The sequence below is a fragment of the Panthera uncia genome (assembly GCF_023721935.1).
Source record: "Panthera uncia isolate 11264 chromosome A3 unlocalized genomic scaffold, Puncia_PCG_1.0 HiC_scaffold_11, whole genome shotgun sequence".
Taxonomy (NCBI): domain Eukaryota; kingdom Metazoa; phylum Chordata; class Mammalia; order Carnivora; family Felidae; genus Panthera; species Panthera uncia.
Window position 1 is genome coordinate 48,830,316 of NW_026057578.1, and position 26,212 is coordinate 48,856,527.

The 26,212-nt window shown below is 46.8% G+C and overlaps 1 protein-coding gene across 3 annotated transcripts in view; it reads right to left on the minus strand.

Moving 5' to 3' along the window:
• Positions 1-15,934, minus strand: part of ACSS1 (acyl-CoA synthetase short chain family member 1) — a 64,662-nt gene extending 48,728 nt beyond the window's left edge. For all 3 annotated transcript variants that reach the window (XM_049650115.1, XM_049650114.1, XM_049650113.1), the window contains exons 1-2: positions 15,545-15,934; positions 5,179-5,275 (exon numbers count right to left, since the gene is read on the minus strand). In XM_049650115.1, coding sequence (XP_049506072.1) covers positions 5,179-5,275; positions 15,545-15,836 — 389 coding nt within the window. In that variant the 5' untranslated portion in view covers positions 15,837-15,934. The remainder of the gene's footprint in view (positions 1-5,178; positions 5,276-15,544) is intronic.
• Between the last annotated feature and the right edge of the window lie 10,278 nt (positions 15,935-26,212).

Sequence of the window (26,212 nt, forward strand, 5' to 3'; positions counted from 1 at the left end):
ACTATACTCAGTTCATGTTGTGGGCACACCCAAGACAACACCTACCCTTTTTGGTGAAGCCTGTGGACGTCCAGCTCTATTGAACTATGTTGGTCGTGACCACCACACTGAACCACACCTGCCGGTGTTGGAATAGTGCAGGTCTTATCTGGTCCCTCATTTTATAGCTGGGCCCACTGAGGCCCAAAGTGACAGGCTTCAAGGGCACAGAACTGGCCAGGGCTAAAATTCTTAAGCTCTGGGCTCGAGTTCAAGTTCAGACCTCTTTTTGGAGAACTCAGACAAAAGATGAGCTAAGCCTTGGTAAATACTCTACGTAAGACACCCACATCCTGCTGTCACTCTGTTTCAGGGCACCCACGTATACCCCACAGGCTGGGACCAGCCACCAGACCTCAGTTTGCTCCACTCTATGCCCTCGTCCATCCCCAGCTTCAGAAATCCCTAGCCCAGACCTCCAGGCTCCAGGCAGACAGTAATCTTGAAGCCTCATAATCTACCTCACCACCAACTTCCTGAGGAGTTTGTGTTTCTCCACATCCTCATCCCCAGGGACCTCTAGAATCTGTCACTTGAACTACAGGTGAAAGACAATCTTCTAAAAAGGCACTATGCTAGAAAAGGACACATGGACAGTTGAAAGGGGCAGTGCCTAGAGTGCTATTTGGCTACACAGCCTCAAGGAGCCACCCAGCTTATCTGTGTCCCAGCTGGCCTCTGAAGTCCCTGCCCTCGGAGGCCTCAAGCCCACAGGCCCAGCCTCAGGGGATGCAGAAGGGGCCCAGGATCTGAAGTCTGCTGGTTCACTAGGATAGAACAGCTTCTTCCAACTGGCTCTGAACACACCTCTCTGGGCAGAGAGGCAGGCTAGAAGGTGGGCTGGGGCAGCCCTCCGGCTCTGGTTCCAGCCTAAAGTCACAGTCTGCCTTCTTCTCTGGAAGATGTGCACAGACCATCCCAGGCTGATCCCTGCCAAGCAAAGCATTCCTGCTCCCTCACTTCCCTGAGGGAAAAAAGTGTCACACCTCTAAAGAAGGGAGCTCAACAGAACCATGCTGATTATCTCGCCTCCTCCCAGAGCCCCATTGCCATCCCAGGGCCCACCTGCACTGCTGAGCACATTCCTGCAGCTTTTCCTGGTCAATCTGGCAGGGTACGCCTTGGAACCGGTGCCAGCTGGTGTCGCAGAGGGAAGGAACTGATGGGGCAGGCGAGGACACAGGGCCTCCCCAAGATTCCCAAAGCCAATCCTGCCAGGCCTTCCCTACCCGATGGAGGTGAGATTACAAATACGTGCCAGTATTCAGAATAGCAGAGTCCACACACAGACAACTCTGGGCACAGCTCCCAGAACAGGTGGCAGGACCCTACCTGCCACCCAAGAGAACGTTCCAGGACAGATCCCAAGCACAAAGAGAAAGCAGGTTGTAGAAACGCACCTGGAGAATAAGCACACTCAAAATGTATGTGTGTAAGTGTACCACATGTGTGTCTGCCCAGACATGTGATGAATAGTGGAGATTCTGGTAAGCAGGGTGGAGGTGTCACTTGCACCCATTACAAGCTCTACAATGATTCTCCAGGAACATGCTTCCTCAAAAAACTTTAGCAGTCACAGAAGGGAGAGATTCTGGGCTCCCAAGGAATGAGACAAGTTAGTGACCATTCCCTGTGAGCTAAACCCCAGGCAGAGGCCCCGCATCAGCCCATTTGAGAGACTCCATCATCGGGCCCCAGTGAGACTGCTGATCATGGCTGAGGTAGGTGATGGATGGGACATGGCTTCACCACTCTGACCTTGCTGCCCCAGGACAGATCAACTCCTCTCTCTGAGTCTCCTCCTTATCTGTAAGATAAAGCTTTGACAACCTATTTGGGAAAAAAAATCAGAACAGCGGTTGCTTCAGGAGGGTAGGGATGGTGACTGAGAAAGGCCATGGGACTCCTCTGGGACAGTGCTCATTGTTATGTATCTCATAGGGGTTTGGGTTATACAGGTATATACATTGATCAAAACTCAGCAAATGCACACTTGTGCATTTTGTTGTATATAAACCTCACAGCAAAAAATAGAAAATAAACACACAATTAACTGTAGTTAATATCATGCCATCAAATTGCTCAGGGGATGTATGTTAATGTCTTCAACTTACTATGAAATGTATCCAAAAAATAAGATGGACTGACCCATGGAGGGATGGATATATAAATCACATGTGATAAAAACAAGGATTGTAAAATGTTAAGGGTAGAATCTAGGTGGTAGGGAGACAGTAGATGCACTACTTGAAAATTTTCAAATTATGGAATTTTCCATAATAAAATGTTGGAAGTAACAATAAGAACAATAATAATTCCTATGTAATCAGGTGGTGGTACTTAAACAAAATAACTTAGCTACAATGCTTAAAACAGTTCTGGAACGCAGGAAGTACTTGATAAATAGTAGCGGCTACCATAATCATCACCATGTTCATTTAATAAGTACTACTTTAACCTCCAACACATTTTGTCACTTCCCCATGCCTACAATCACTTTGGTTATCACAATTAACCCATCCTACAGATGGGAGATTACAGAGCTTCACAAGATCACCCAGCCAGTAGGAGGTAGCTGCAGAATGGCAGATTGCAAATTCCTCCATGTCCAGAGCAAAGGCCACAGTGCTTCTCCCAGGGGTGAGTCCTGGACTCATCAACCTGCTACCTTCTGTGTCTGAGGTCACAGTGGGGGAAGAGTTTGGAGTGGCCACCCACAACTTCCAAACAGACAAGGTGGGTGTGGTCCCCAGCACACAGCCTCTGAGAACCCCAGCCCCACAGAGTTTCTTGAAAGAGCTAGGGCTCCAAGTCTGGAACTTGGTCTTCATGCCGACAAAGTCACCTTAGCTGCCACTGCATGAGACACTGGGCAGGAGAGCACTTTATTTTAGTGGCAGTTTATATGTTGGCAGGACATCCAGCACCAATGTCTAGGTGGCTTTCCTCTGAACAGGGAGAAAGAAAACCTCATGTCAAAAACCTAAAATGACCAGGAGAATAATTAACCCATATCTCTCAAAAACTAGCTGGAATTATAAACAACCTGTACACACACTTACTCAAACACTTACTCAAACACACACTTACTCAAACAGCAACTAGAAACAGTCATCTGGTACTAAGTCCAGGTAAGGTTTATAAAACCATTTCAAGCTAAGTCTGCTTATTTTCAGAAAGAGAATAATAAATACTTTGCCTGTACTCATAAGCATGTCCCTTGCCTGGGACTGCTTTGGTGCAACTGAACTGAGATTTAACACACTGGCTGCAGTCCTGAAAATTCCCCCATGGCTTACATTTAACCACACATCTCAGCAGGCCAGACCAAGCCCAGCTCTCGGATCACTTAACACTGCTGACCATTAACTCAGTGTGGATGGGGGGTGTCCAGTTAAGGGGGTATCCTTGGAGTCCAGGCACACCTGAGGTAGTGACAAAGGGAAAATGGTTCATCACTGGGTCAGCTTATCTCCAACAACCAGTTGGTAAGCCCTTCTACCCCCACCCACAGTCTTAATCTTTTACTAAAGAATCACACATTAATCAAGCTGGGCCAATAATAGTAATGAACAGTGAAGCCAGTTTGTTTGTTAGAGCAGTGTTCCTCAAACTCAAGTGTGCATAGGGGCCTGGGGCTCTGCCTCAGTTGTCAGCATGGGGCCCAAGGCTCCCAGGGGGCAATGCTGCTGGCTGGTGGGCTGCATGGAGGCAAGAGGTTTATCTGTACAGGCTCATGGAGAGACAGGTCAGCAAACAATGCAGGCACTGGTAAAGGCTGGGACAGCCGAGGGTTGTTGAGGTTGGGGAATGGTAAGGTGGTGCCCACCAGGAGCTGCAGCAGATTAACAAACATCACTTTGCTGCAACCAAAAGTCAATGAGTACACTCTTACCAGGTTTGATGAATTTGGTCTGTGATAAAACCTGAGTCTGAGAAACAAACAGAAAACTAGGGGTGCCCAGTAGTCCCCAAGTCACCGAAGTGGCAGGGGAGTTATTGCCGCTCTCAGGCCCCCTCCTTCCCTGAACACTCCTTCTACCATGCCCCCCTCGCTCCTACTGCCCCAGCCACAGGTGTTTCCTGGACACCTGTGCTTATTCAGAGTCCCAGGTGGGCCTGAGAATTCTCCCCCCAATCTTGGCTACTCCTTCTTGGCAACAAGACCTCAGCTCCAATGTCACCTTCTCAGACTATTCAGTCTAAAGTGGCCATCCAGCCACATGCTACCATGTATTTGGGAATTGTTTGTTACTACAATATACCCCAGCCTGTCCTGACAGATACAATGGCACTCAATGAAACTTGTTGAATTGGATGAGAAAAGCCACAAGCTGCCCACAAGGAGAGTGATCACTAGTTGATGGTGAAGGGTGCGTAGTGATAAAGGACATATGACTTAGATTCACAGTGGGTCTGAGATAGCATTGTAAAGGTAACTTTAGGCTTAAGCAGAGGGGGGCTTACCCCTTGGAAGGGGAAACCAATGTCCTGCAGTGACTGACCACAGAGATCCCTGAGCAAGGCAGTTCCAGAAGGAGGCAGTGCTTTAGGAAGCCAGGTTACTATTCCTGGACACGGGGTTCCTTCAAACCCTCAACATGCATACAACATCCCAAAAGGTGCTTGACACATGGAACGTGTGGAACACTTATCTAAAGATGTCGGGAGGACCCCTCTTGAAATGGCTTGATCTTATTTATGGTGCCACTCTCAGAGCACTGGGAGAAAGATGCTAATTAGACTCATTTGTTAATTCCAGCATGTATTTTATTCAGTTTGCATTCATGTTTACTTTCCTGGGACCAGAGAACATTTCCAAAGCTGAAACATGCCCCTTGATACTCAGATGACCTCCTGCTCAGAACCAGACAGAAGCACACAGCACTGTGGCAAAAGCCTCTCCATGCCTTGAACATTTGTCATATTTGTGTCCAAAGACCCAGTTCTTTTTGTGGGAACCTAACAGCACCAAGTATTGCTGAGGTGAACAAGGGCAGCCCTCCCCCAGGCTGGGCAATCTTGCTCCTATAAACAGCCCATCAAAAGTGTTTGGGGCTGGTGTGTACCACAGACACAGATGTAAAGGCCCAGGAGACCCTGCTGGGCACTGAGATGCTGTCAGGGGATACACAATACCTGTAGGTGATCCTCACTTCAGTTCCAGGCTCGTCCCGCTCCCAGATCAAAGCGACGCTCTCTGGGGACTTCCGAACATGCTGATCCAAGCAGTTGACTGCACAAAAACAGGTTTTACGGATGTTACACTTGGTGCTTTTAAAGTTGGATAAGGGGAGGGTTTGGTTTGCTGTGGCTTGGGCTACTCTCCACTGAGGTGGACCGTACCATCCTCAAAAGCAAGTATTCTACCTCCTTGCAGGAAAGGTGATTTGTCAGAGCCTGCAAAATGAAACTACCAGTACACAAATAGGATTTCACATGTGCAGGGCGATCTCTTGTGAATACTCTGAAGCAGGCACTTCATCTCTGCGGGCCCAACCCTGGCCACACATGGGCGTTACCCAGGTCACCCCCAGGGACCCTGACCCAATTAGCTCCATGGTTTTCAAGGCTCCCTGGGTAGTTCTAACATGCAGTTGGGGCTGAGCACTGTAACCTGAGATGCTGGAAAGAATGCTTAATGCAAACAGGCCGCCCGATTCAGTATACAGTTCATGCAGAAAGCTCTGGAGTCTGCTGGAGGTGCGACCCAAGACAAGGATCCATATCCCTTCTCATGTCCAGCCAGTACCCTACAAACAAGCCTCTACTCCATGTGATGAAATGATGGAGAAATGTCATGCTCATTTTCCGGAAGGTTCTGCTTCCCACCCCCTCTGTTACCCAAGCTCAGATCACATGACTGCCCGCAAAAACAGAAAATCAGTTCTGATGATTTACTGTAAACCTGAAGATTAGTAAGATCAGGTTCATTTGCTAACATCCTGTTCAGTACTCTTGATTTCAAGGTGAGCTTCGATCTGCCTGGTTCATGCCGGCACCCTTTCCTATCAGCCCTCACAGCCAGATTTTCCTTACTCACTTCTCCTTCAGCAGGAAAAACAAAAACCACAAACAGCTTTTGGGGCCAGCAGGCCTCTGCCAACCTGGTCTTCAGGGTCACCCCAGTGTTCAGGTATATATATATATATATATTTTTTTTTTTTTCTTTTGAGTGCAGTTACTTATCTTCTTCAATTCAAAATCATCCCATATAAATGGGATATGCATTATCTACCATGTTTAACTCAACAAGACTATAATTGGGATCAAATACAAAGACTGAATGTTGAAGTGCTATTATATGAATGCAAGGTACTGTTATCAACTGATAATACCATGCAGTGAGCTACAGGGACTTTAATAAATATTTCTTGCTGAAATAACTGTTCTGACAAAAGTTATGGGAGCCGATGCTCATAAAAGATCATGTGATTCCCATAATTCTTGACAGGGTGAACCCACATGAAAATATTTACATACTTTAGCTGCATGTGCATCTGAATTACATTTTATCCTTCTTGGGTTATTTTATCTATCATTTACTCTTATAATAAAAAAAATTTCAGGGCTACCTGGGTGGCTCAGTCAGTTAACTCTTGATTTCAGCTTAGGTCATGATCTCAACAGTTCATGGGTTTGAGCCCCACATGGGGTTCTGCACTGACAGTACAGAGCTTGCTTGGGATTCTCTGTCTCCCTCTCTTTCTGCCCCTCCCTTGCACCCACATGTGTGCATGCTCTATCTCTCTCCCTCTCTCTTTCAAAAATGAATAAACATTAAACAAATTTTCATTTGAACTTTCTGACTCCTAACAGGTATACAAGTTATACCTCAAAAAATTTAATAAACAAAGATAGAGGTCATCTGGAAAAATTATTAATACTATTAGTACTTACTGATGCAGGAAAGTTCTTTAAATTACTAGAAAAACAAAAGAGAAGAAGTGTCATAAAAATAGCAGATAGAGGGGTGCCTGGGTGGCTCAGTCGGTTAAGTGTCCAACTTCGGCTCAGGTCATGATCTCACAGTTCATCAGTTCGAGTGCCACGTCAGGCTTTGTGCTGACAGCTCAGAGCCTGGAACCTGCTTCAGATTCTGTGTCTCCCTCTCTCTCTGCCCCTCTCCCTCTCTTCCTCTCTCTCTCTCTCTCTCTCTCTCCCCCTCTCTCAAAAATAAATAAACATTAAAAAAAAAGAGAGAAGAAAAAAACAGCAGATAGAAAATGCAAAAAGAAGTCAAACTGAGGAGATTGGTGGCAAAATCTGGGTTTGCACAAGAAACCTGACGTCAGTGTGTGTATGTGGGTGTGGGGGGGGGGAGGGGTCAATTAGTCCAAAATTTAGAAATCAAGAGTTTTCACACAAAACCACAGATTTCTGGCTTCTCTTGAACAATCAGCAGATGAGGCCACATCCTCACCTAGGAACTAAAGCAGTGACTGCCCCCTCCCCAGGAGGGACTTACCCTTTCTCACTCATACCCACCACTTCCCCACCCCCCAACACCAGCCCACCACCCCACCCTCCACCCATGCTTCCGGGCCCTGAAGGATTTAAGTGATGAATCAGGAAGAAATGACCCTGGGAAGGTCACAACAAACCTGAAAGTGCCCAGCTGAGAATCCACAAACTGGGTTACAGCTGTGCACTGTGTGGGGATGGGTGGTCCAGCGGGAGGAGGGGGCTGCTCCCATGTGCACATGAGTGCTCACTGGCCCCTGGCTGTTCCAGGCATCACAGGGGAGCTAGTTATAAGAGCAAACTCTAAGCCTCACACCAAACCTGCCCCACAGAAGACCCCCTGAGATGTGTGCACACCGAACCAAGAAGCCTGCTCTAAAATACCTTCTCCCACTCTGAGTTTGACCCTTTGTGTCACCCTGAAAAGTGGGCAGCTCAGGTGTAGCCTAGAAAACAGTTACCAGGTGCTCTGGGTGGTCTAGTGACCTGCCCAAGGCCACAGTGGAAAAGGCCACAAACCACTCATGATGCCTCACCCAGGATTCATCTCCCAGCATTGCTTGTTCCCACAGCAGCCAGGGAACCAGGATATACGTCTCATCCCATGAGTGATGGCCCAGCTTCAAGCCAAGACCCTCACAGCCTCAGACCCCAGCAGGGCATCCTGCACCTGGTTTATACCAAGCAAAAAGGAAGAGCTGCAAAAAGTAGAGGAGAAATATCTGCCACAGGATGGACACTGGGAATCCAGGGTGTGGATGAGTGGCCAGTGAGAGCAGCCATGTATCCCCATCTTCCTGGGGCTTATGGATGGCAGGAATCCAGGCAGGTAAGCACTGAACCCCAGGTGCAGTATCCCCTACGTGCCTTCCCTGCACACAGGGAGTGTTCAACAAGCATCCGCCAAGGCTGCGCATGATCTACCTCTCACTGCTGGCCATGTTGAGTCTGGTGAGCTCCTTCCTGCTTCTGGGCCTTTGTGCTGTTTCTCCTTGCCTGGGGGACACTGTCCCATTGTCCCCACGGCTTCCTTTCACCTGGTGCCCACACTCGCGCAGGTCTTGGCCTACATGTTCCCACTCTCACTAAGCACTTCACATCCTGTGGACCTCATGCCTCCCTCTAACTTTTCCTGAGATGTTTACACTTGCTGCCCCTCTGTAGGCTGGGACCCAATGTCCTGTCAATATTTGTACCTGTGCAGCCTAACCCATAGCACAGAGCAAAGAAGTACCATAGCTCGGAATGATGGACAGACCATTCAAGTCCTCAGGCTGGAGGGTAACACTGGAGTCTAAAGGACACCAGGTTAGCTCCATGCCTAGGGAAAGAACAGACCTCTTGTCTTTGTGGCCTTATCCCTCAGAGTCTCTTTCTAATCTAAACTAGCACTTCTGAATCCTCCAGAACCCCCAGAGGGCTTGTTAGCACAGAGATGGTAAGGCCTCACCCTGAGTCTCTGAATGAGCAGGTCTGGGTGGGCATGAACATCTTCACCTCTAGGAAGATCCCACTTGCTGCTGCTGCTGCTGCTGCTGCTGCTGCTGCTGCTGCTGGTTCAGGACCCTGCCCCAGCAGATAGATGTGAATGCATACATCTACACACAATCTATTCTAGATTTGGGATGGGTGGGCGGGGGGGCCTTTCTTTTCCCTTTGGGGACAGGAGTAATTAAAGATTCAGGGCACCTGGGTGGCTCATTCGGTTAAGTGTCCAACTTCAGCTCAGGTCATGATGTTACAGTTCATGAGATCAAGCCCCACATCGGGCTCTGTGCTAACAGCACGGAGCCTAGAGCCTGCTTCATATTCTATGTCTCCTGCTCTCTGCCCCTCCCCCACTCACATTCTGTGTCTCTCTCTAAAAAATAAATAAACATTAATTTTTTTTAAAAAAATAAGACTCTCTGTAAGACATCTGGCCAGACCTTTGCTGGATGGCAGCCTGGAGTCATGTGAAAAACACATGCTCTGGTATCTGGACCCTGTCCAACCACTCACTAACCACAGACGGTGCTTTGCTTATCTAATTTAAATCTTGCTTTCCTAATCCATCATGGGGGTAATGGCTCCTGATTCAGAGAGAAGGTAGGAATTAAAGGCCATTTGAGGGTTTCCTGCATGGGGTCAGATGGTTCTGCTGTGTCCCCAAGAGAAGCACCCTCCACTGCTGCCCTGGATGATGCTCAGATGACACAAACACATACACAAAGCACAGCTCAGGGTCTGAGTTGATAGTGGTCCTAAAATGCCATGTATGTGTTGGCTTTTAACACACGTGTATGGTTCCTGCTATTGCCTTCATTGCAGGAAGGAAAAGAAAGAAGGGGGATGGGAGTGAAAGAAAGGAAATTCTTCACATTTAATTTTTTTATCTGAGGCAGGGGAAGGGGCAGAGAAAGAGAGGGAGGGAAGGAGGGAAGGGAGGGAAGGGAGGGAGGGAGAGAGAGAGAGAGAGAGAGAGAGAGAGAGAATCTTAAGCCGACTCCACGCTGAGTGTGAAGTCCAATATGGGGCTTGATCCCACACCCCTACGATCATGACCTGAGCAAAAATCAAGAGTCAAATGCCAACTGAGCCACCCAAGCACTCCCCCCTTCTCCACATTTAAAAACAAAGCTTCTACCAAAAGAACTGGGCAGTGGGACAAGAAAATTCCATCTCCAAGAACAAGTGGGCAAGGACTTAGGTCGATTTAAGGCTCAGCTCAAACACCACCTCCTACTAAAAGCCTTTTCCAATATCCTAGCACACAGTGACCTCTCCCTCCCTGTCACTCCATGGCTGACACCATTTAATGCTTACTTACCTGCCCGGTGGTCTCCACTCTGGGACATAATGCTAACTCTGCAAAATCCTCCCCCATCTGGGTCACAAGTCCCTGAGGACAGGGACCATGTGCCTAAGATTCATTTATCATGGGGTTGGGGTGGAGGGGCGCTATCATAATTCTCTCCTTAGCAGCTAGAAAAATCTTGAGCAAGTTACCCCAGTGTGGATTTTCTCACTTATTGATTTGTGGTTCGTCTCCTGGGCAGAATGTATGCCCTGTGGTATTGGCGTGTTTTCTGTACTGTTCATCACTATGCTTAAGTTGCAGCCTTCATTTCCACATCTGTACAATGGGAAGACCAACCACCTCACACTGGTGTCATGAGGATGAGATGAGAAGAGGTTCCACCATGTTCCTAAGTACAGATCTACAACCCAGGCCTGACACTACTCTGCAAACAGATAAGCAAATGCCTGCTGGTGGTTCATGGGTTTTGAGTTGTGTTTTTTTTTTTATTTTTTTTTTATGTTTATTTATTTTTGAGAGAGAGAGAGAGAGATGGAGCACGAGCAGGGGAGGGACAGAGAGAGAGAGACACAGAATTGGAAGCAGGCTCCAGGCTCTGAGCTGTCAGCACAGAGCCCAACTCAGGGCTCGAACCCATGAGCCTTCAAGCTATAAGATCATGACCTGAGCCTAAGCCAGCTGCTTAACTGACTGAGCCACCCAGGTGTCCCTTGAGCTGTGTTTTTTAAAAAAGATTACAATAGGATTATCATTTCCATTATAAAGATGGCACACACTTATGTAGGGATTTTCAAGAACTCTTGTCAGATGTTTAAGTACATCCCTCCCCCTCCCCAACTTTAAGTGAACCCACATGCAGAAATTCAATTTTTTAATCAAAAGAAATGAGGGAGTTAATATTCACAAAGGGATTCACAATGGGTTTTCTTTAAATAGAAAATCTCCCTGGCATATTTTAAGAGATTACATCAGTCATAAATTATATTTGCCAATTTTCCAGAAGCATCTGCTATTTAAAGTAAGTTGTGCGTCTGACAACTGGGAAGGATTCAGTGTCTTCAGGAGGACATTCCTCCTAAGACCTGGGGTTAGACTTTCATTTAGACTTCCTTGAAAGACGTTAGAAAAGTTACTTTAACCATTGACAGAAAAGTGGACCACAGAAGTGCAGCATCTTCTATTCTCAGTGTGTCTGTCTTCTGAATTAGGGGAGGTGCAATTGTAAGAGGAGAAAAGTATAGCAAAATGGTTTCCACAGATGCAACTCATGCTCCAAAAAGCATACAGAAATCTCTGGATTAAAAATAGTTTTTCTACACCCTTGCTTAAAAGTAAGGAAACTCATATTTAAAAAAAAAAAATCTGATTCATTGGGGCACCTGGGTGGCTCAGTCAGTTAAGCGTCCAACTTCGTCTCAGGTCATAATCCCACGGTTCGTGGGTTCGAGTCCCTCATCAGACTCTGTGCTGACAGCTCAGAGCCTGGAGCCTGCTTCCGACTCTGTGTCTCCCTCTCTCTCTCTCTGTCTTTCCCCTGCTCGCACTCGTCTCTCTCTCTTAAAAGTAAATAAACATTTCAAAAAATGTTCAATAAAAAAGTTTTTAAAAATCTGATGCAGAATTTGGTGTTCAGAAAACAGAATTTAGTTGTGTGTTTTGCAACCAACACACATCATTACCTTTCAGTTCTGCATTTGCAATTTCCTGACATCCTGACTTTATACGCCACAGAGCAAAAACCTTAATCTGTTGAGCCCTGCAAAAGACAGAGACTGGTAAGAATCCTTTTTAGATACTAACCCTTTATCGGCTATGTCATTTGCAAATATCAGAGGGTAAGTGGGTATGGGGATGGGTGAAATAGGTGATAGGGATTAAAGAGTACACTTATCATGATGAGCACTGAGTAATACATAGAATTGTTGAATCACCATATTGTACACCTGAAACTAATATAACACTGTATGTTAACTATATAGGAATTAAAATAAAAAACTTAATTAAAAAAAGAATCTTTTTTAGAATCAGTTTTAGGTCTTGGCTTACCACAGAAACTTGAAAAGCAGTTTTATGTAAATGTAATAGAAGCAAATCAGTGAAGGCTGGAGACTCTATCTGCTCTGCTCAGGGGTCCTCTGACACCATGACCCCACCTGACACTCTAGCTATCCCAGAGCCCCAGGATGGACTTTGAGAGCCATGTCGGCCACCAGCATGTCTTCCAAAGCCTGCTTCCCGCTTATCCAAGAGACTGATCCAATGCAAACTCCTATGGTCTTGTTAACAGAAAACGTCATTCCCAGTAACACTGCTGAAGGCCAAGTTCAAGGTCACAGGCTTCCCCATGATTCATTAATAAATAACAAAAGCCAGTGATTGGGTACAAGGTCTCTCACTTCTCACTTGCTGCTAACCACGGCCCCATGTGTCCCCAGGTTTTTCCCTCCTGGTCAAAAGAAGCCTAGCAGCTACTGCTTTGGTCTCTGAGACCACTGGTCATCAGCATTCCCCGGGCCCAGCAACATGCTGTGACAAGCCCTGTGTAGGTGCTTTGGGCCACAGTTCCAGCTGAGCCCAGCCTGCAGTCATCCCAGCCTAAGCCCCAGACCTGGGACTGAGAAGCAAGGCAGATGCAACAGCCCAGACAGCCTTCAGGAGCAGAAACAAGTCATCCCCAACAGGCCTTGTCCAAAGCCCTGAGCCACAGAATCTGCAAGAGTAATAAAATGGTTGCTACCTTACGCCAGTAAACGTGGGGTGGTGGATATGCAACAATAGTAATTAGAACAGAGTTTGGTTATACGCTATCTGTACTTTACAGAGGAGGAGATGCATACAAAGAACAGTAAGGGGAAAGTAAGGACTCAAACCTAGGTGTGATTCTAGACACACCCAGGACCACTAAACTGTACTGCATCACTCATATACCATTTTTGTTTGTTCACCAGAGTCATCTCCAGGACACTAATCCCAATCCTGCCCATTTCAAAAGTGCCTTCATCTGCCCTGGTTTGGGGTTGATAGGTCAGTGGTTCTCCACCTTGAATGTGCATGGAGGGCTTGTTATGGCAGGGCCCCACTCACTGGGGTTCTGATTCTGACAGTCTAGCATGGAGTCTGAGAACTTGTGTTTCTAAACAGTTCCCAGGTGATGCTGATACTGCTGGTCTGGGGACCACACTTTGAGAACTGCTAGTACAGTTGCTAGTACCCTGAAGGGGTAATGGCAGTTTTGAGAGCAATGCACCTTTGGAACAAGCCATCATTGTGCTATCACACAGACAGATCAGGCCAAAACACCCCCACCCCTTCCACAACTCTCTAGGTGGTACTCAGGGCAGCTATGGCCTGGCCTGATCCTCTTCCATAGTGTCACCTCTGTGATTTACAGACACTGGCAAAGGACAGAGATATCCCAGGCAGATGAATGGGTGGGCATACACACTGGAGGAAGGAAGCTGCAAAAAGCTGTCTCTCTCCATAACAGTTTCCTGAAGCTCAGCTGCTGGCTAGGCAGCCATAAAGGAGAAATAAGTGAAGGAAAAAGAGGCAGAAGAATTCTTGCTGACCACACCCTGCCGTGACTGACTGAGGTTCACCAGGCCCTAGGTACCTGCCCCACAAGGTCCATCCTCACTCTCTTATCAAAGAGTAAGAGGCTGCAAGTGCGCACAAGCTAACCATGAATGTTCACAGCCACTTCAGGCCTTCCACGTCCAAAAGCAGCCTCAAGGAGCTGCACTTTATGCACCTTCCTTCTGTAAGTCATGTCCTCCCCTTCAAAGGCACATTCCACCAACTCTGCAAACCTAAGGGTTGGTTCCCCCTGCTTAGTTCAAGGACACTTGTTGCTGACTCAATTTTAGAGAAAACACTTAGCTAGTAAGTGACTCATTTTGATTAAACCAGCAAAGTAATGTACAGTATGAAAAAATATATATATGGTCCAAAGTTCCCTTAAGTTTCTTTGCTGGAAAAATAATTGCCAGGCACTACCTATAATTTTAAGACCACTTCAGAATGTAATAAGTTAAAATCATTACTACCTATTGATCACCAATAAATGCTGGACTGGTCCATACTTTCTGGCACTCTGTCCTGACAACCAGAGTAGCAGGTGGGCATTACCACCCCCAGTTTGCACAGGAGGAGACTGAGGCTCTGAGTAGAAAAACTTGGTGGAGCTGTGCCAGACAGCAGATCCAACCTCCAAGTTAGACCCTGGCATGGCCCTGCGGTGAAGACCTGAAGGCCCTTTTCTTAAACAACTCCCAGAGCCCATCTAACTCCATATTCCCAGACAGGAGGCAGCCCCTCTGACCACCGCACCTGCCTGCAAGTCCCATCCTGCCCCAGCAGACCAACACCAGGCCTACCCTGCCTGGCCACTACTGCCTCCAGTTCCTGGACCTTCTCCCCTTGTGGTATGGGAACACTGTGTTCCCAATCCCAAATCTTAATGAAACTATAACGGATTCAATCTCAGCAGATATGAAACTGGTTAATGGGGTCTCAATCACCACCAGGTCTGAAGCAAGTCGTGGGTCTTCCGGGTGCAGCTGAAACTGTCAGTTAGGAGACACCCATTCCATCCTTCCCACCCACAGTCCCAGGAGCAAGGAAATAACCGATTCCTACTGTTGGCTCAGGATTTGTTCCTACCCGAATGCCTTCCACTCCTATGTTTGTTTACATGGGTAGTTTCTCCCCAGGCAAGTCGCTGGGCCCCGCAACTGGCGATGACAAGTCAGACACTTATCGTTTTTTGCCTCCCCCAGGGATAGGAGCGGGCAAGTCCTGACGGACACCTCTGCGCCCCATACCCTACACCCCAGCCTGGCACATAGTTCGCCCGCAACTCCGCAGGCGCGCGCTCCGCAGTGCGGTGGAACCAAGTAGTTAACTCTGGAGGCAGTGGAGAGAGGAGCCGCGCTGTGACAAGGCCAGCTTTTGGGCGACTCAAGCTCATGCCCGGAGGTCTCCACAGGCGCGTGCGGAAGCCGGGAAGGTGGAGTCGGGGCGCGGGGTTGCAGTGGCAGTTGGAGCCTGCCGGGCTGGGTTGGATGGGGGCGGGGATGGCGAGGCGCCACAGTTGAGAGCTCGACTAGCAGAAGACTGGAAAAAGGGCCTCCCGTGGGGCCTGACCCGCCGGGCCGGGGACGGCTGGGCCCGCCAGTTTCTGTTACGTCCCCTCGAGACGCGTGAGCTGAAGGCGTCCTGGGTCCCCGGCAACCCACTCACCAGACACGTTTAATTGGCCTCCCAGGAACCAGCCGATCTTGCCGCTGCTGAAGTCACAATCCCAGACGGTATGATAGGGGGTGTCCCACACGAGCATGTCCCGCGCCAGCTGCCCCCAGAAAGCGGCGGGCTCTCGGGCCGCCTGTGCGATCTGCGCCTGGTATGAGCCGGGCTGCGCTGCGGCTGCGGCGGGGGCGCTCACCCCGCGAAGCGGCCTCGCGGGCTGACCGGAGCGCCAGCTCAGGCTGCCCAGGAGTCTCCCCAAGCTGCGACCCAACCCGCGCGCAGCCATCTTGCCCGACGCCCGGAGGCACTCTTGAACCAGGATCTGAGGCGGAGAGCCGGAGGCGCCCTTTGGTGTCTCCGCGAGCCCCGCCCCGTCTCCGCCCTCCGGCCACCACCCACATCTCGGGGCCCGGGTCCTGTAGCGACCTGCCTCTCTCCCGGACCTGCCCGGGTCCTACCCTGTCTTCTCCCGCCTTTGAGAAGGGGTCAGCGGAGGAAGAAGCGCTGGGGCATGCATACCAGAGGGAGGGCCGCGGCTCTCGCGGGACTGCGGTGCCACAGCCCGCCTCCCGTCTCTTCGCTCCCGTCCAGACTCTGGGCATCAGGCCAGGATGTTTTGGTTTCAGTTTGTGGGTCTTAAGGATCTGAGAGCTGCGCCACGAAAAAACAAAACAGAACAAAACAGCGACCTGTTTGCGTTGGGGGACGCAGGCTCCCAGGCAGTGGCTCCCGGAACCGTCTGCAATAGGAAGGAGCCAGCGCAGAATGTGACTGGTGGAGAGAAGCGCGCAGGTGGGTCCGAGGACCACCAAAGTTAGGTCGTTTCAGCATCTCATAGGTTGAAGTCAAAGTATTAATCCCTTTGTGTACCCTTGAGAGTGAGCCAGTCACCCTGCCAGGCTGGCCCATGCCCCACCCCCCAACACACACACAAGCGGCTCCCGTGGGCCAAATGGGCTGGTTAGTGGTCCTTGGGCCAGGACGTTGGTCCGGAGTCTGATGTTCTTATCAGCCAGCTGCTGGCCTCAGCCCTCGCGGAGGTCACCTGCTAAGGGGAGGTGAGCGAGAGTGTAACAGGGAAGCAAATGGCCTACTAACCTTGGCTGATTTGGAAACATGAAGGTTTCTCCCATTGCTCCAGCGTCTGTGGCCTGGGTTCAAACGTTGACTTTTCGAGCTCTGTGACCCTGAGCAAGTTTCTTAACCTCTCTGCGCCTCATTTTCCTTTTCTTCAAAACAAGAGTAACATCTCTTTCCCCAGGGCCTCAGTCAAGACTAAATGCAGTAGTATCTGAAAAGTCTAGCCTGGAATGGGCACACAGGAAGCCCAGTGGTGGAGGCTGTGTTCTTGTTGTCAAGCTAAGAAGGAAACTCATAGAATCTTGTCTCAACCAGATACTTAAATATTTCAACACCCAAGGAGTAAACACATACTAAAGAAGACAAACAGAGGGGAAAGGGAATTTGGAAAACTGGTTGGTTGAGTTCTTTGGGTTTGGGAAAGATTACTTCCTGTTAGCTGTAAGGTCTGGAAAGGGAAATACGCTGCAGAAGAGGGTCTTTTGGAGGAGCTTCCACTGGAAGTCAACCCCAGGCCGTGTGTGTGTGTGTGTGTGTGTGTGTGTGTGTGTGTGTGTGTGTGTAATGCCTGTCTTCTGCCAGAGAATAAAGGATTTTAAGGCTGGTAAGCCAGTGACAACAGCTAGCACTAGACATGTGCCTTGCTCTATGCCAGATGCATCTTTTACTTAGCTTAAAAATTAGGGCTATCAATTTCTGTTAATTATCAACCCCCTGGTGGAACAAATGAGGAAACTGAGCCCAAAGAAATAAACAGTGGAGGAGCAGCAGTAACATCCAGCACCCCCACTCCTTCCTTATTATCTGCTTCACCATTTGGCCTGGATCTTCATTTTAATAGAACATATAGAATTGTGAATGAAGATTATAACTGTGGCAGGGGATCCCAAAGATGGCTAACAACATTTCATCCCCTGTAAGTGATGGTGTACACTCCAGCAAGATGAGGAGCCTGTCCCCCACCTCTTGAATGCAGGCTGGTGGACTGCTTTGATGCTGGAACACAGGGAGCACCCCTCTCTGATGGACCTAGGTCTAGGCCCTGTGAGACCCCAGCCACAGCCCTGTCTTTCTTGGAACCCAGCTGTGATGCTGTAAGGGAGCCCATATAGCCTTCCAGAGGAAGAGACCCCACAATGAGAACAATGAGGAAAGTACATAGAATTGACTCAACTTTAAAATAGGAGCACCTGGGTGGCTCAGTCGGTTAAGCAGCCGACTTCGGCTCAGGTCATGATCTCGCAGTCTGTGAGTTCGAGCCCCGCGTTGGGCTCTGTGCTGACAGCTCAGAGCCTAGAGCCTGTTTCAGATTCTGTGTCTCCCTCTCTCTGACCCTCCCCCATTCATGCTCTGTTTCTCTCTGTCTCAAAAATAAATAAACGTTAAAAAAGATTTTAATAAGAGAAAGAAGTACATAGTTCTTGTTTCCTTCAGGTTGCATAAAGAAAAGTGATTATGTGTACATAAAATATTTCAGAATTCAGGTGGTACAGAATTGCACTTCCTGCAGCCCATTACCCAAGAGGTGACTTGGAGGACCTTCCTCCTGAGTGTCACAGCCCTTGGGGCCCCTGAGGCCAAGGCCATCCCTGCTACCTCCAGGAAGCCTATCTCCCAGAACAAGGTGGAACCACTCTATCCATCTGCCCCTGCCATATCCACAAGACTGCTTCTGTGGAGCCTCAGTGGTGCTGAGAGAGAGCAGCAGGACATCCAGGAAGTGCTAGTCACATTTTCTTCCCAAGAGGCCCCTGGGCCAAGCCCTTACAGCTGAAAGATGTACGTTGGCAGGTGCAGAAGTAGGGAGGCCTGAGAGATTTTTCCATAGGAACCTGGGGCTTACTTTGTATCTACCCTGTGGGGTTAACCCAACATGCACAGCAACCACAGAGCAAGAGGTTTCATCACCAAAGAACAAAACAGAGAGGAAGTGAAAACCAGGACCACCTCCAGATGGTACTGGGTTGACAGCGAGTGTCCTCCTGGATCTGGGGGCTTCTGAAGGCAGTGCTGCATATACAGCAGCCAGACATTGTGGCGGGTGTGTTCTCTGTCAATTCTAGTAATATGCTAACTCAATTTCATCAACACCAAGCCCTGGAAGTTATCTAGCCCTACATGAGCATGAAAGGCTAGGGTGTCATTTATCCACAAACCCACAGAAACGATTTACACTCTTGGGTTCACCTCCATGAGACCCCCTCCCCCTCACACACAAAAGCCCACATAGTCAAAAGCATCGTCAGTAAAGACAATGGCATCTCTGTGTCTAGTAGTCATTGATAGCTGGAAGAACCAATCTTCTAACTGCTAGGGTCCACAGGGCCAAGGGGAGAGAGCAAGGCTCCCTGCACCCATGTATACTCTCCTCAGTCTCAGAGCTGCCTCTCCTGCAGACACCCTTTCTGTGGCAATAGCACTGCCTGCTCTCACCCAATGGCAGGCTGACATTTTTAGTGGTGATCATACAGACACAATGAGGGTCCCTCCAAGCACCAAGTGGTAAGAACTTTGAGCCATTGGCAACCATCACCCATGGGTCAAACCCTTGCTTCCTCATTCAGCAGCCCTTGGGGAAGCTGAGTAGACAGACAGCGTTGGACAGGGTGCCAAGAGACTGGATTAGGCCTTCAATCCTTCCCCCAGCCCACCATGTGGCAAGCCCCTTGATGTCTCTAGGCCTCAGGTTTCTTATCTACAAAATGAGCAAATGTAGCAAGTTCTAAATCCTTTAGCTCTAAAATTCCAAGCAGTGTATTCTTCCTCATGAGAAGATGCCAGATTTAATATCCAAAGGGTTTTTTTGTTCTGTTTCAATAAAATCATAGCTTCTGTTAGTATGGGAAACTTAATGATAGATTTAAAGACTGTTGCACTTCAGGTTTATGGATCTCATGCCCTATCCCCTCCCCATTCCTTATCTTTCTTTGGCTTCCAACTCAGTAGACTGCCCCCAGCCCAGCTCGATGGGCACTGTCCCCATCAGATCAGGACAGCCACTGTGCCTCACACTCCTTTAGGGCTGAGTGATGCAGTCAGGAGCACTGTTTGTAGTTTCCTTTAAAGTTGGCACAACTAGAATTGGCTTTATTCTAGACAGAAGTGCAATCAGAGTTTACGTCTAATGGGTTTCTGATCCAGCAGCTTCTAAGAATGGCAGCCAGTTCTGCCTGGGAAGGTTTTTATTTCAACTTGCATAAAACAAAAAATTGAGGGGGTGGACAGCTAGAGAAAGTGCTCTCAGCTCACTCTTAGAGTTTTCTTTGAATTCAAATGGTGACTAGTGGAGAGGTAACAGGAGGAGGAGGAGGTTTATTTATACTCCAGAGGGCAAAGCAGATGAGACAGCCAAGAGCAACACTGCTCAGAAAAGCCAACTCTTAAACCAGGACAGTCATCCTGAACAGTGTGTGGATTTCCCCGTGTGCCAGGAAGGCCCAGTGGCCATTTGTCCTCATGGTTCATCCTATGGGTTCGTCATCTGGCAGAAGTCTGTAGAGTCCACTCACTCCTAATGCCCACCCTGTCCCATTCATGGTTTCAGTCCAACAGATATCTTTGCTCAGAAGCTTGTCTGGCAGTGATCACCCTTGATGCTTGGCTTCTCTGATTCAAGAGTCTATAAGAGAGGAAGGCAAACCAGGAAGAACTCTTTGGGCAGGTCTGAGGAGTTGGGCCCCTTTTCCTGCCCCAAGAGGGCAATGGCAGCTGAAACCGCTCTTGCCATCTCTGTTGTGGCCTTGGGAATGTCTCCAGGGGCTCTCCAGCCTCTTAGCTCAATCAACCCAAGTGTGAGGGTTTACATACACGCACAGCTTTGAGACAAAGACTGTGGCAGGAAAGGGGTCAGCCAGCAAACATGTGCTGACTGCCTGGAATGGACACTGCTTTCTCTGGGGCCAATCCCTGTGGGTCCCAAAGAGAGATTAAACAGTGTCCCAACCCTGAAAGCACCCACTGAGTGTCCAGGAGGATGTGTATTGATTGCTATATTGATTGATTGGATGGAAAAATCAGTGATAGAAAATACAAAACTAGTATCAATCAAATTTCGGACAGCAAGGACTTTGAGAAAGTTCAAGCTGGCCAACACTGCCACCTGGTGATAGATTCTATGTTTAACTTTTTTTCATCATAAGTGTACTCTTTAATCCCTATCACCTATTTCACACAACCTTCAACCTCCCTCCCCCCTGGTAACCATCAGTTTGTTCTCTATAGTTAAGAGTCTGTTTCTTGGTTTGCTTCTCTCTCTCTTTTCCCTTTGCTCATTTGTTTTGTTTCTTAAATTCCGCATATGAGTGAAACCATATGGTATTTGTCTTTCTGACTGACTGATGTTATTCACTTAGTATAATACACTCTAGATCCATCTATGTTGTTGCAAATGGCAAGATTTCATTCTTTTTTATGGGGAGTCTACATGTAACTTTAAAGTTACTTCCTATCCTGACTGGGAAACCTAATGATTATAATTTACAGGACAGATCAACCAGAAGAACACAACACATTCCTTGAAATCATGTCATCATCAGAGAAAGTCCAGAAATATTTCCTGAATAATGACACCCCTTGAAATAGTCTTTGTCTCTTTAGTGAGTTCATGAACAAAGACTGACTATGTACAAAGCAGTGTGGCAGTCCTGAGCTCAAGGGACAGACACTCTGGTTAAGGAGATGAGACATCTGTTATATATGACCGGGGGAAGGGGGGGGCGGTGGCGGTGGGGGATATCAAGGTGGTAGACAGGGTATATGAAATAACTGAAATAATTTATTTAAAATTCTGATAAAATAGGAAAAGATAGACTTCATGTCTTAGTCCATTTTAGCTGCTATAACAAGTACCACCAACTGGTTGACTTCAACACAAAAGTAAATTTCTCATTGTTCTGGAGACTGGGAAATCCAAGACAAGGTGCCGGCAGATTCAGTGTCTGGTGGGGAGAACCCTCTTCCTGGTTCATGGACAGCCATCATTTCACTGTGTCCTCACATGGTGGAAGGGGTGAGTGAGCTCTCTGGGGTCTCTTTCACAAGAGCACTAAACCTGATCAGGGGGGCTTCACCTTCATGACCTCAGCATCTCCTAAAGGCCCTGCTTCCTAATGCCATCACCCTGGGGGTAGGATCTCAACACATGAGTTTTGGGGGTACACAAACATTTGGTCCATAACAACTGGTTGAAAAGAAATCCTGAGGGAGGAGCCCTTGGAAGATAGGAGACAAATGGTGGAATTTTGGGAAGAAACTACAGCCCAAAACACACATAGAGTATGTTCTTAGAAATTAGAAACAATTCTAGAAAACTAAAAATAGGCAATGTAGTTACAAACCATTGGTGAAGGAAATGGAACAGAATTTGGTCAATCAAAAAATAAAAAGCAGAAATGGGTAAGATGGGAAAGGAACAAGCAAGAATGATAAATTAGAAAATATAAAACAAGATCAAGGGGTATATGTCCAAACATCATATCAGTAATAGCTATGAATTAATTAATCAAATTTCCCCCCACTAAATAGACATTGTATCACAGAGTCAAAAGGATAAAGAGTTTGGAAAAGAGGATGCAAGACATGGAGTGTGGAAGACACACACACAAACATACCCACCCACACACACACCCTTGGAGTTTTAGAGGAGAGAGTGAGAAGAGGCAATACTCAGTGACTTAAAAGCTTCAAATTTTATAGAATTAATGAAAGACAATACTCAACTTCTAAAGTGCACAAATTCTGAGCCGGTTAAACAAAATGAAATCAACACCTACACACATCATTGTAAAACTGTCAGAAATCAAAGACAAGACAAATAGCAGGTCATAAAAACAGAAAGAAAAGGGTAGTGCCTGGGTGGCTCAGTTGGTTAAACGTCCGACTTGAGCTCAGGTCATGATCTCACAGTTTGTTAGTTCAAGCCCCGTGTTGGGCTCTGTGCTAACAGCTCAGAGCCTGGAACCTGCTTCAGATTCTGTGTCTCCCTCTCTCTGTGCCCCTACCCCGCTTTCACTCGCTCTTTCTCAAAAATAAATAAAACGTTTAAAAAACTTTTTTTAAACATAAAAGAAAGGTGGATCACCTGCACAGGAATGATAATTAGGTTGACAGCTGGCAAAGGAGGAATATCTTTAAAGTATTACAGGATCCATGCTGACAATGTGAAACCAACTTGGGATTATTCTCTGTCTCCCTCTCTCTCTGCCCTTCCCCCACTCATGCTGTTTCTGTCTCTCTCAAAATAAATATTTTTTTAAAAAAAATAAAGTATTACAGGAAAATAATTGTCAACTATAGTGTAGTTAGTGAAATCATTTTTCAACAAAACAAAACAAAACAAAAACTAATAGAGCTCTCCACTCTATTCCTTTACTAATGAATTACTTCAGAAGGAAGAGAATTTAGCCCCAAATAAAGATCTGAAATTCAAAAGGATAAGCAAGGAAATCATTGCACTTGTGGGTAAATCAAAACAAACATTATCTATATGAAATTGTAACAATGTCTACATGGTGGAGTTAATGAATGAGATGGAAACAAAATCCTGAACAACAGGAGTGTTGAAGTTGATGGGAGTAGCATTCTATAATTCTTCCCACGGTTAGGAGAGTTTTAAACTTAAATAAATATGCCTGTTACAATTTCTAGATTAACCATAGATAGAAACAGAATCTATAACTTCTAATCTAGTAGCAGGGAAAATGGAGTAAGAAAGTCTGAGCAATCTGAGAAATGGAAAGAAAGAAACAAATTTAAAATAAAAAAAAAAGAAAAGGTGGAAAATGTTTTTAAATACACATAAAAATAAATTAGTGAAAATAAATTCAAAAAGGTCAATAATTATATTCTATGCATATGGAATAAATTCTCTTATTAAAAACAAAGATTGTTGGAATGGATAAAAAAATCCCAACTAGATACTTTTTCAAGAAATTTACCTCAATCTAAAATGTAAATATGTGGGAAAAAATAAAATGTAAATATATGGAAATATTGATAATGAAGCATGGAAAATATTTACCAAATGAATATGAATTAAATATCAGACAAAATGGACAGTAATTCAAAATAAGAGGGAAATTACATATGATAAATGGTCACCAGTAATTCTTAACTTGTGTACACTTAAAAATACAACTCCAAGGGGCGCCTGGGTGGCTCAGTCGGTTGGGCGGCCAACTTCGGCTCAGGTCACGATCTCGCGGTCCGTGGGTTCGAGCCCCGCGTCAGGCTCTGTGCTGACAGCTCACAGCCTGGAGCCTGTTTCAGATTCTGTGTCTCCCTCTCTCTGACCCTCCCCCGTTCATGCTCTGTCTCTCTCTGTCTCAAAAATAAATAAACATTAAAAAAAATTTTAAAAAAATACAACTCCAAAAGCATTAAGTAAAAATTGACAGAAATACAAGGAGAAACCAACAAATTAACTCTCATAATTTTCAGGTCATGTATACACAATCCCAAAACCATCTTATAAAAATCGGGACAGTGACTGGATTTAGATTTACAAAAATGGCTGTTTGATTGGATTCAAGCTTTGTTTACAAAATTGAATTCAGTAAAGCCAGTTTGTGTGTGCAGGTGGAATTTCAGATCATAAGAGTTCTTTCAGTTTCCACTACACTTTGTCGTGGTTAGGATGTTGTTCTACCACACCCGCCTGAGACCCTTGAGGGCTTGTGACAGGTGGTTTGGCTTGAGAAGACATCCAGGGAGAAAGAGGAGGGGTGATAGAGGAGTGCAAGACAGAACAAGAAAGAGGGAATGCCACAGCAAGAGTCCATTCTCCTGTCTGTCACTCCTGTGGACCATGAGAGATGGATCCACCAAGGCTTTCAAGGTGCTTTGTAGAACGCAGGGTAGAGTTGTCCATCACAGAGGTGGAAAGGAGAGCATTCATCCACAAGGATTCCACCACCTGCTTGTCATGAGTTATGACTTTTTGCACTTCCAGGTCTCACAGGTGGAAGTACCAGGTGGACTCCCAGAAGGATCCATGCTTCAGTGTTCCAGAATCTCAGGCAGAAAGCAGGAGACATTCAATGCAAAGCCAGTGGATACAGCCAAAGTTAAGAGATGTTCGAGAAGATGTAATGTGGGGCACAACAGTATCTCAATCAGAAATTTCTTGAAGGACTCTTCACTGTATTGCTTGGTAAAAGAAATGGATTTCTGCCCCCCCCCCCCCCCCCACACACACACATGAACACATACTTCTTTGCAATATTGGACTTACACTGGTTATTTTTATGGAATTCCAGCCCGGCCATGGGCTCCCTACACATGAAATTTAAAGAGATCCCAGAATATCCCCTACCTCCCATCCTCGGCTGCATCCCCATTCCCTTCGCTCAGGATTTAATGCAATTTCAGTCATTGTACAAAACTGACAGTGTGTTGAAGAGAGAAAGAGAAAAGAGATAGTGCAGGTGGCCTTGGGTGGAAGGGAGTGAAAGAGAAATCCTAAGGCTGTGAAGCTGAACCACCAAGGTGGCTAATGAGTTAGAAAGATGAAGGTAGAAAAACATAGAAAGCGCTTCACATAAAAATGTTCAAGCTGTGTTGGGGCGCCTGGGTGGCGCAGTCGGTTAAGCGTCCGACTTCAGCCAGGTCACGATCTCGCGGTCCGTGAGTTCGAGCCCCGCGTCAGGCTCTGGGCTGATGGCTCGGAGCCTGGAGCCTGTTTCCGATTCTGTGTCTCCCTCTCTCTCTGCCCCTCCCCCGTTCATGCTCTGTCTCTCTCTGTCCCAAAAATAAAATAAAAAACGTTGGAAAAAAAAATTAAAAAAAAAAAATGTTCAAGCTGTGAATTTAGATGGATATTAAGCTACAAGCAAGGCAAAAGCATATCAGTGTGCTTGCCAACAGGTGGCACCAGTGGGTAAACTTGTGATGCTTATGTGAGTTTTGGGTTTGGGGGTTTTTGCCTGCCTTCCTTCTTTCTCTCCTTCCTTCTTTCCTTCCTTCCTTCCTTCCTTCCTTCCTTCCTCCCTTCCTTCCTTCCTTCCCTATCTCCTTTCCTTCCTTTCCTTTTTCACTCCCTCCTTTCTTTCCTTCCTTTTTTCATTCCCTCCTTTGCTCCTTCTTTCCCGCCCTCTTTCTTTCTCTTTCTTTCTTTCTTTCTCTCTTTTTCTCTTTCTTTTTCTCTTTCTCTCTCTCTCTTTCTCTCTTTCTCTCTTTTTCTCTTTATTTCTTTTATAGAAGAAAGAGAGAAAATAACCAGCCTTGGGTGAACTTTTAACGAAAGGAGGTATCCAAAAAAGTGAGAATAGTGCCATGGGTATCTATAGTTCCTTCCTGACAGATAAGTGCTGTAGAAGTACTTGAGAGGATGAGCAAAGCCCTTTAATATGGAGAGGTGTTTCCAAAAGAACAGATTCCTGCATCTGTATGTTGGACCTAGATGTCACAAATAAGATTTTACTCTCATCAGCCAGGTACCAGATGTGGGAAAGAATACAACCACCTGGGAAATTTTTGCATTTCTAGGAGGCCTGCAAGTGGGGAGTCTGGAAAGGGGATCATAAGTGATGACAAAGGGAAATCGGCATGTTTATTTAGGCAGAACAAAACTTCATAAGAAGTTTC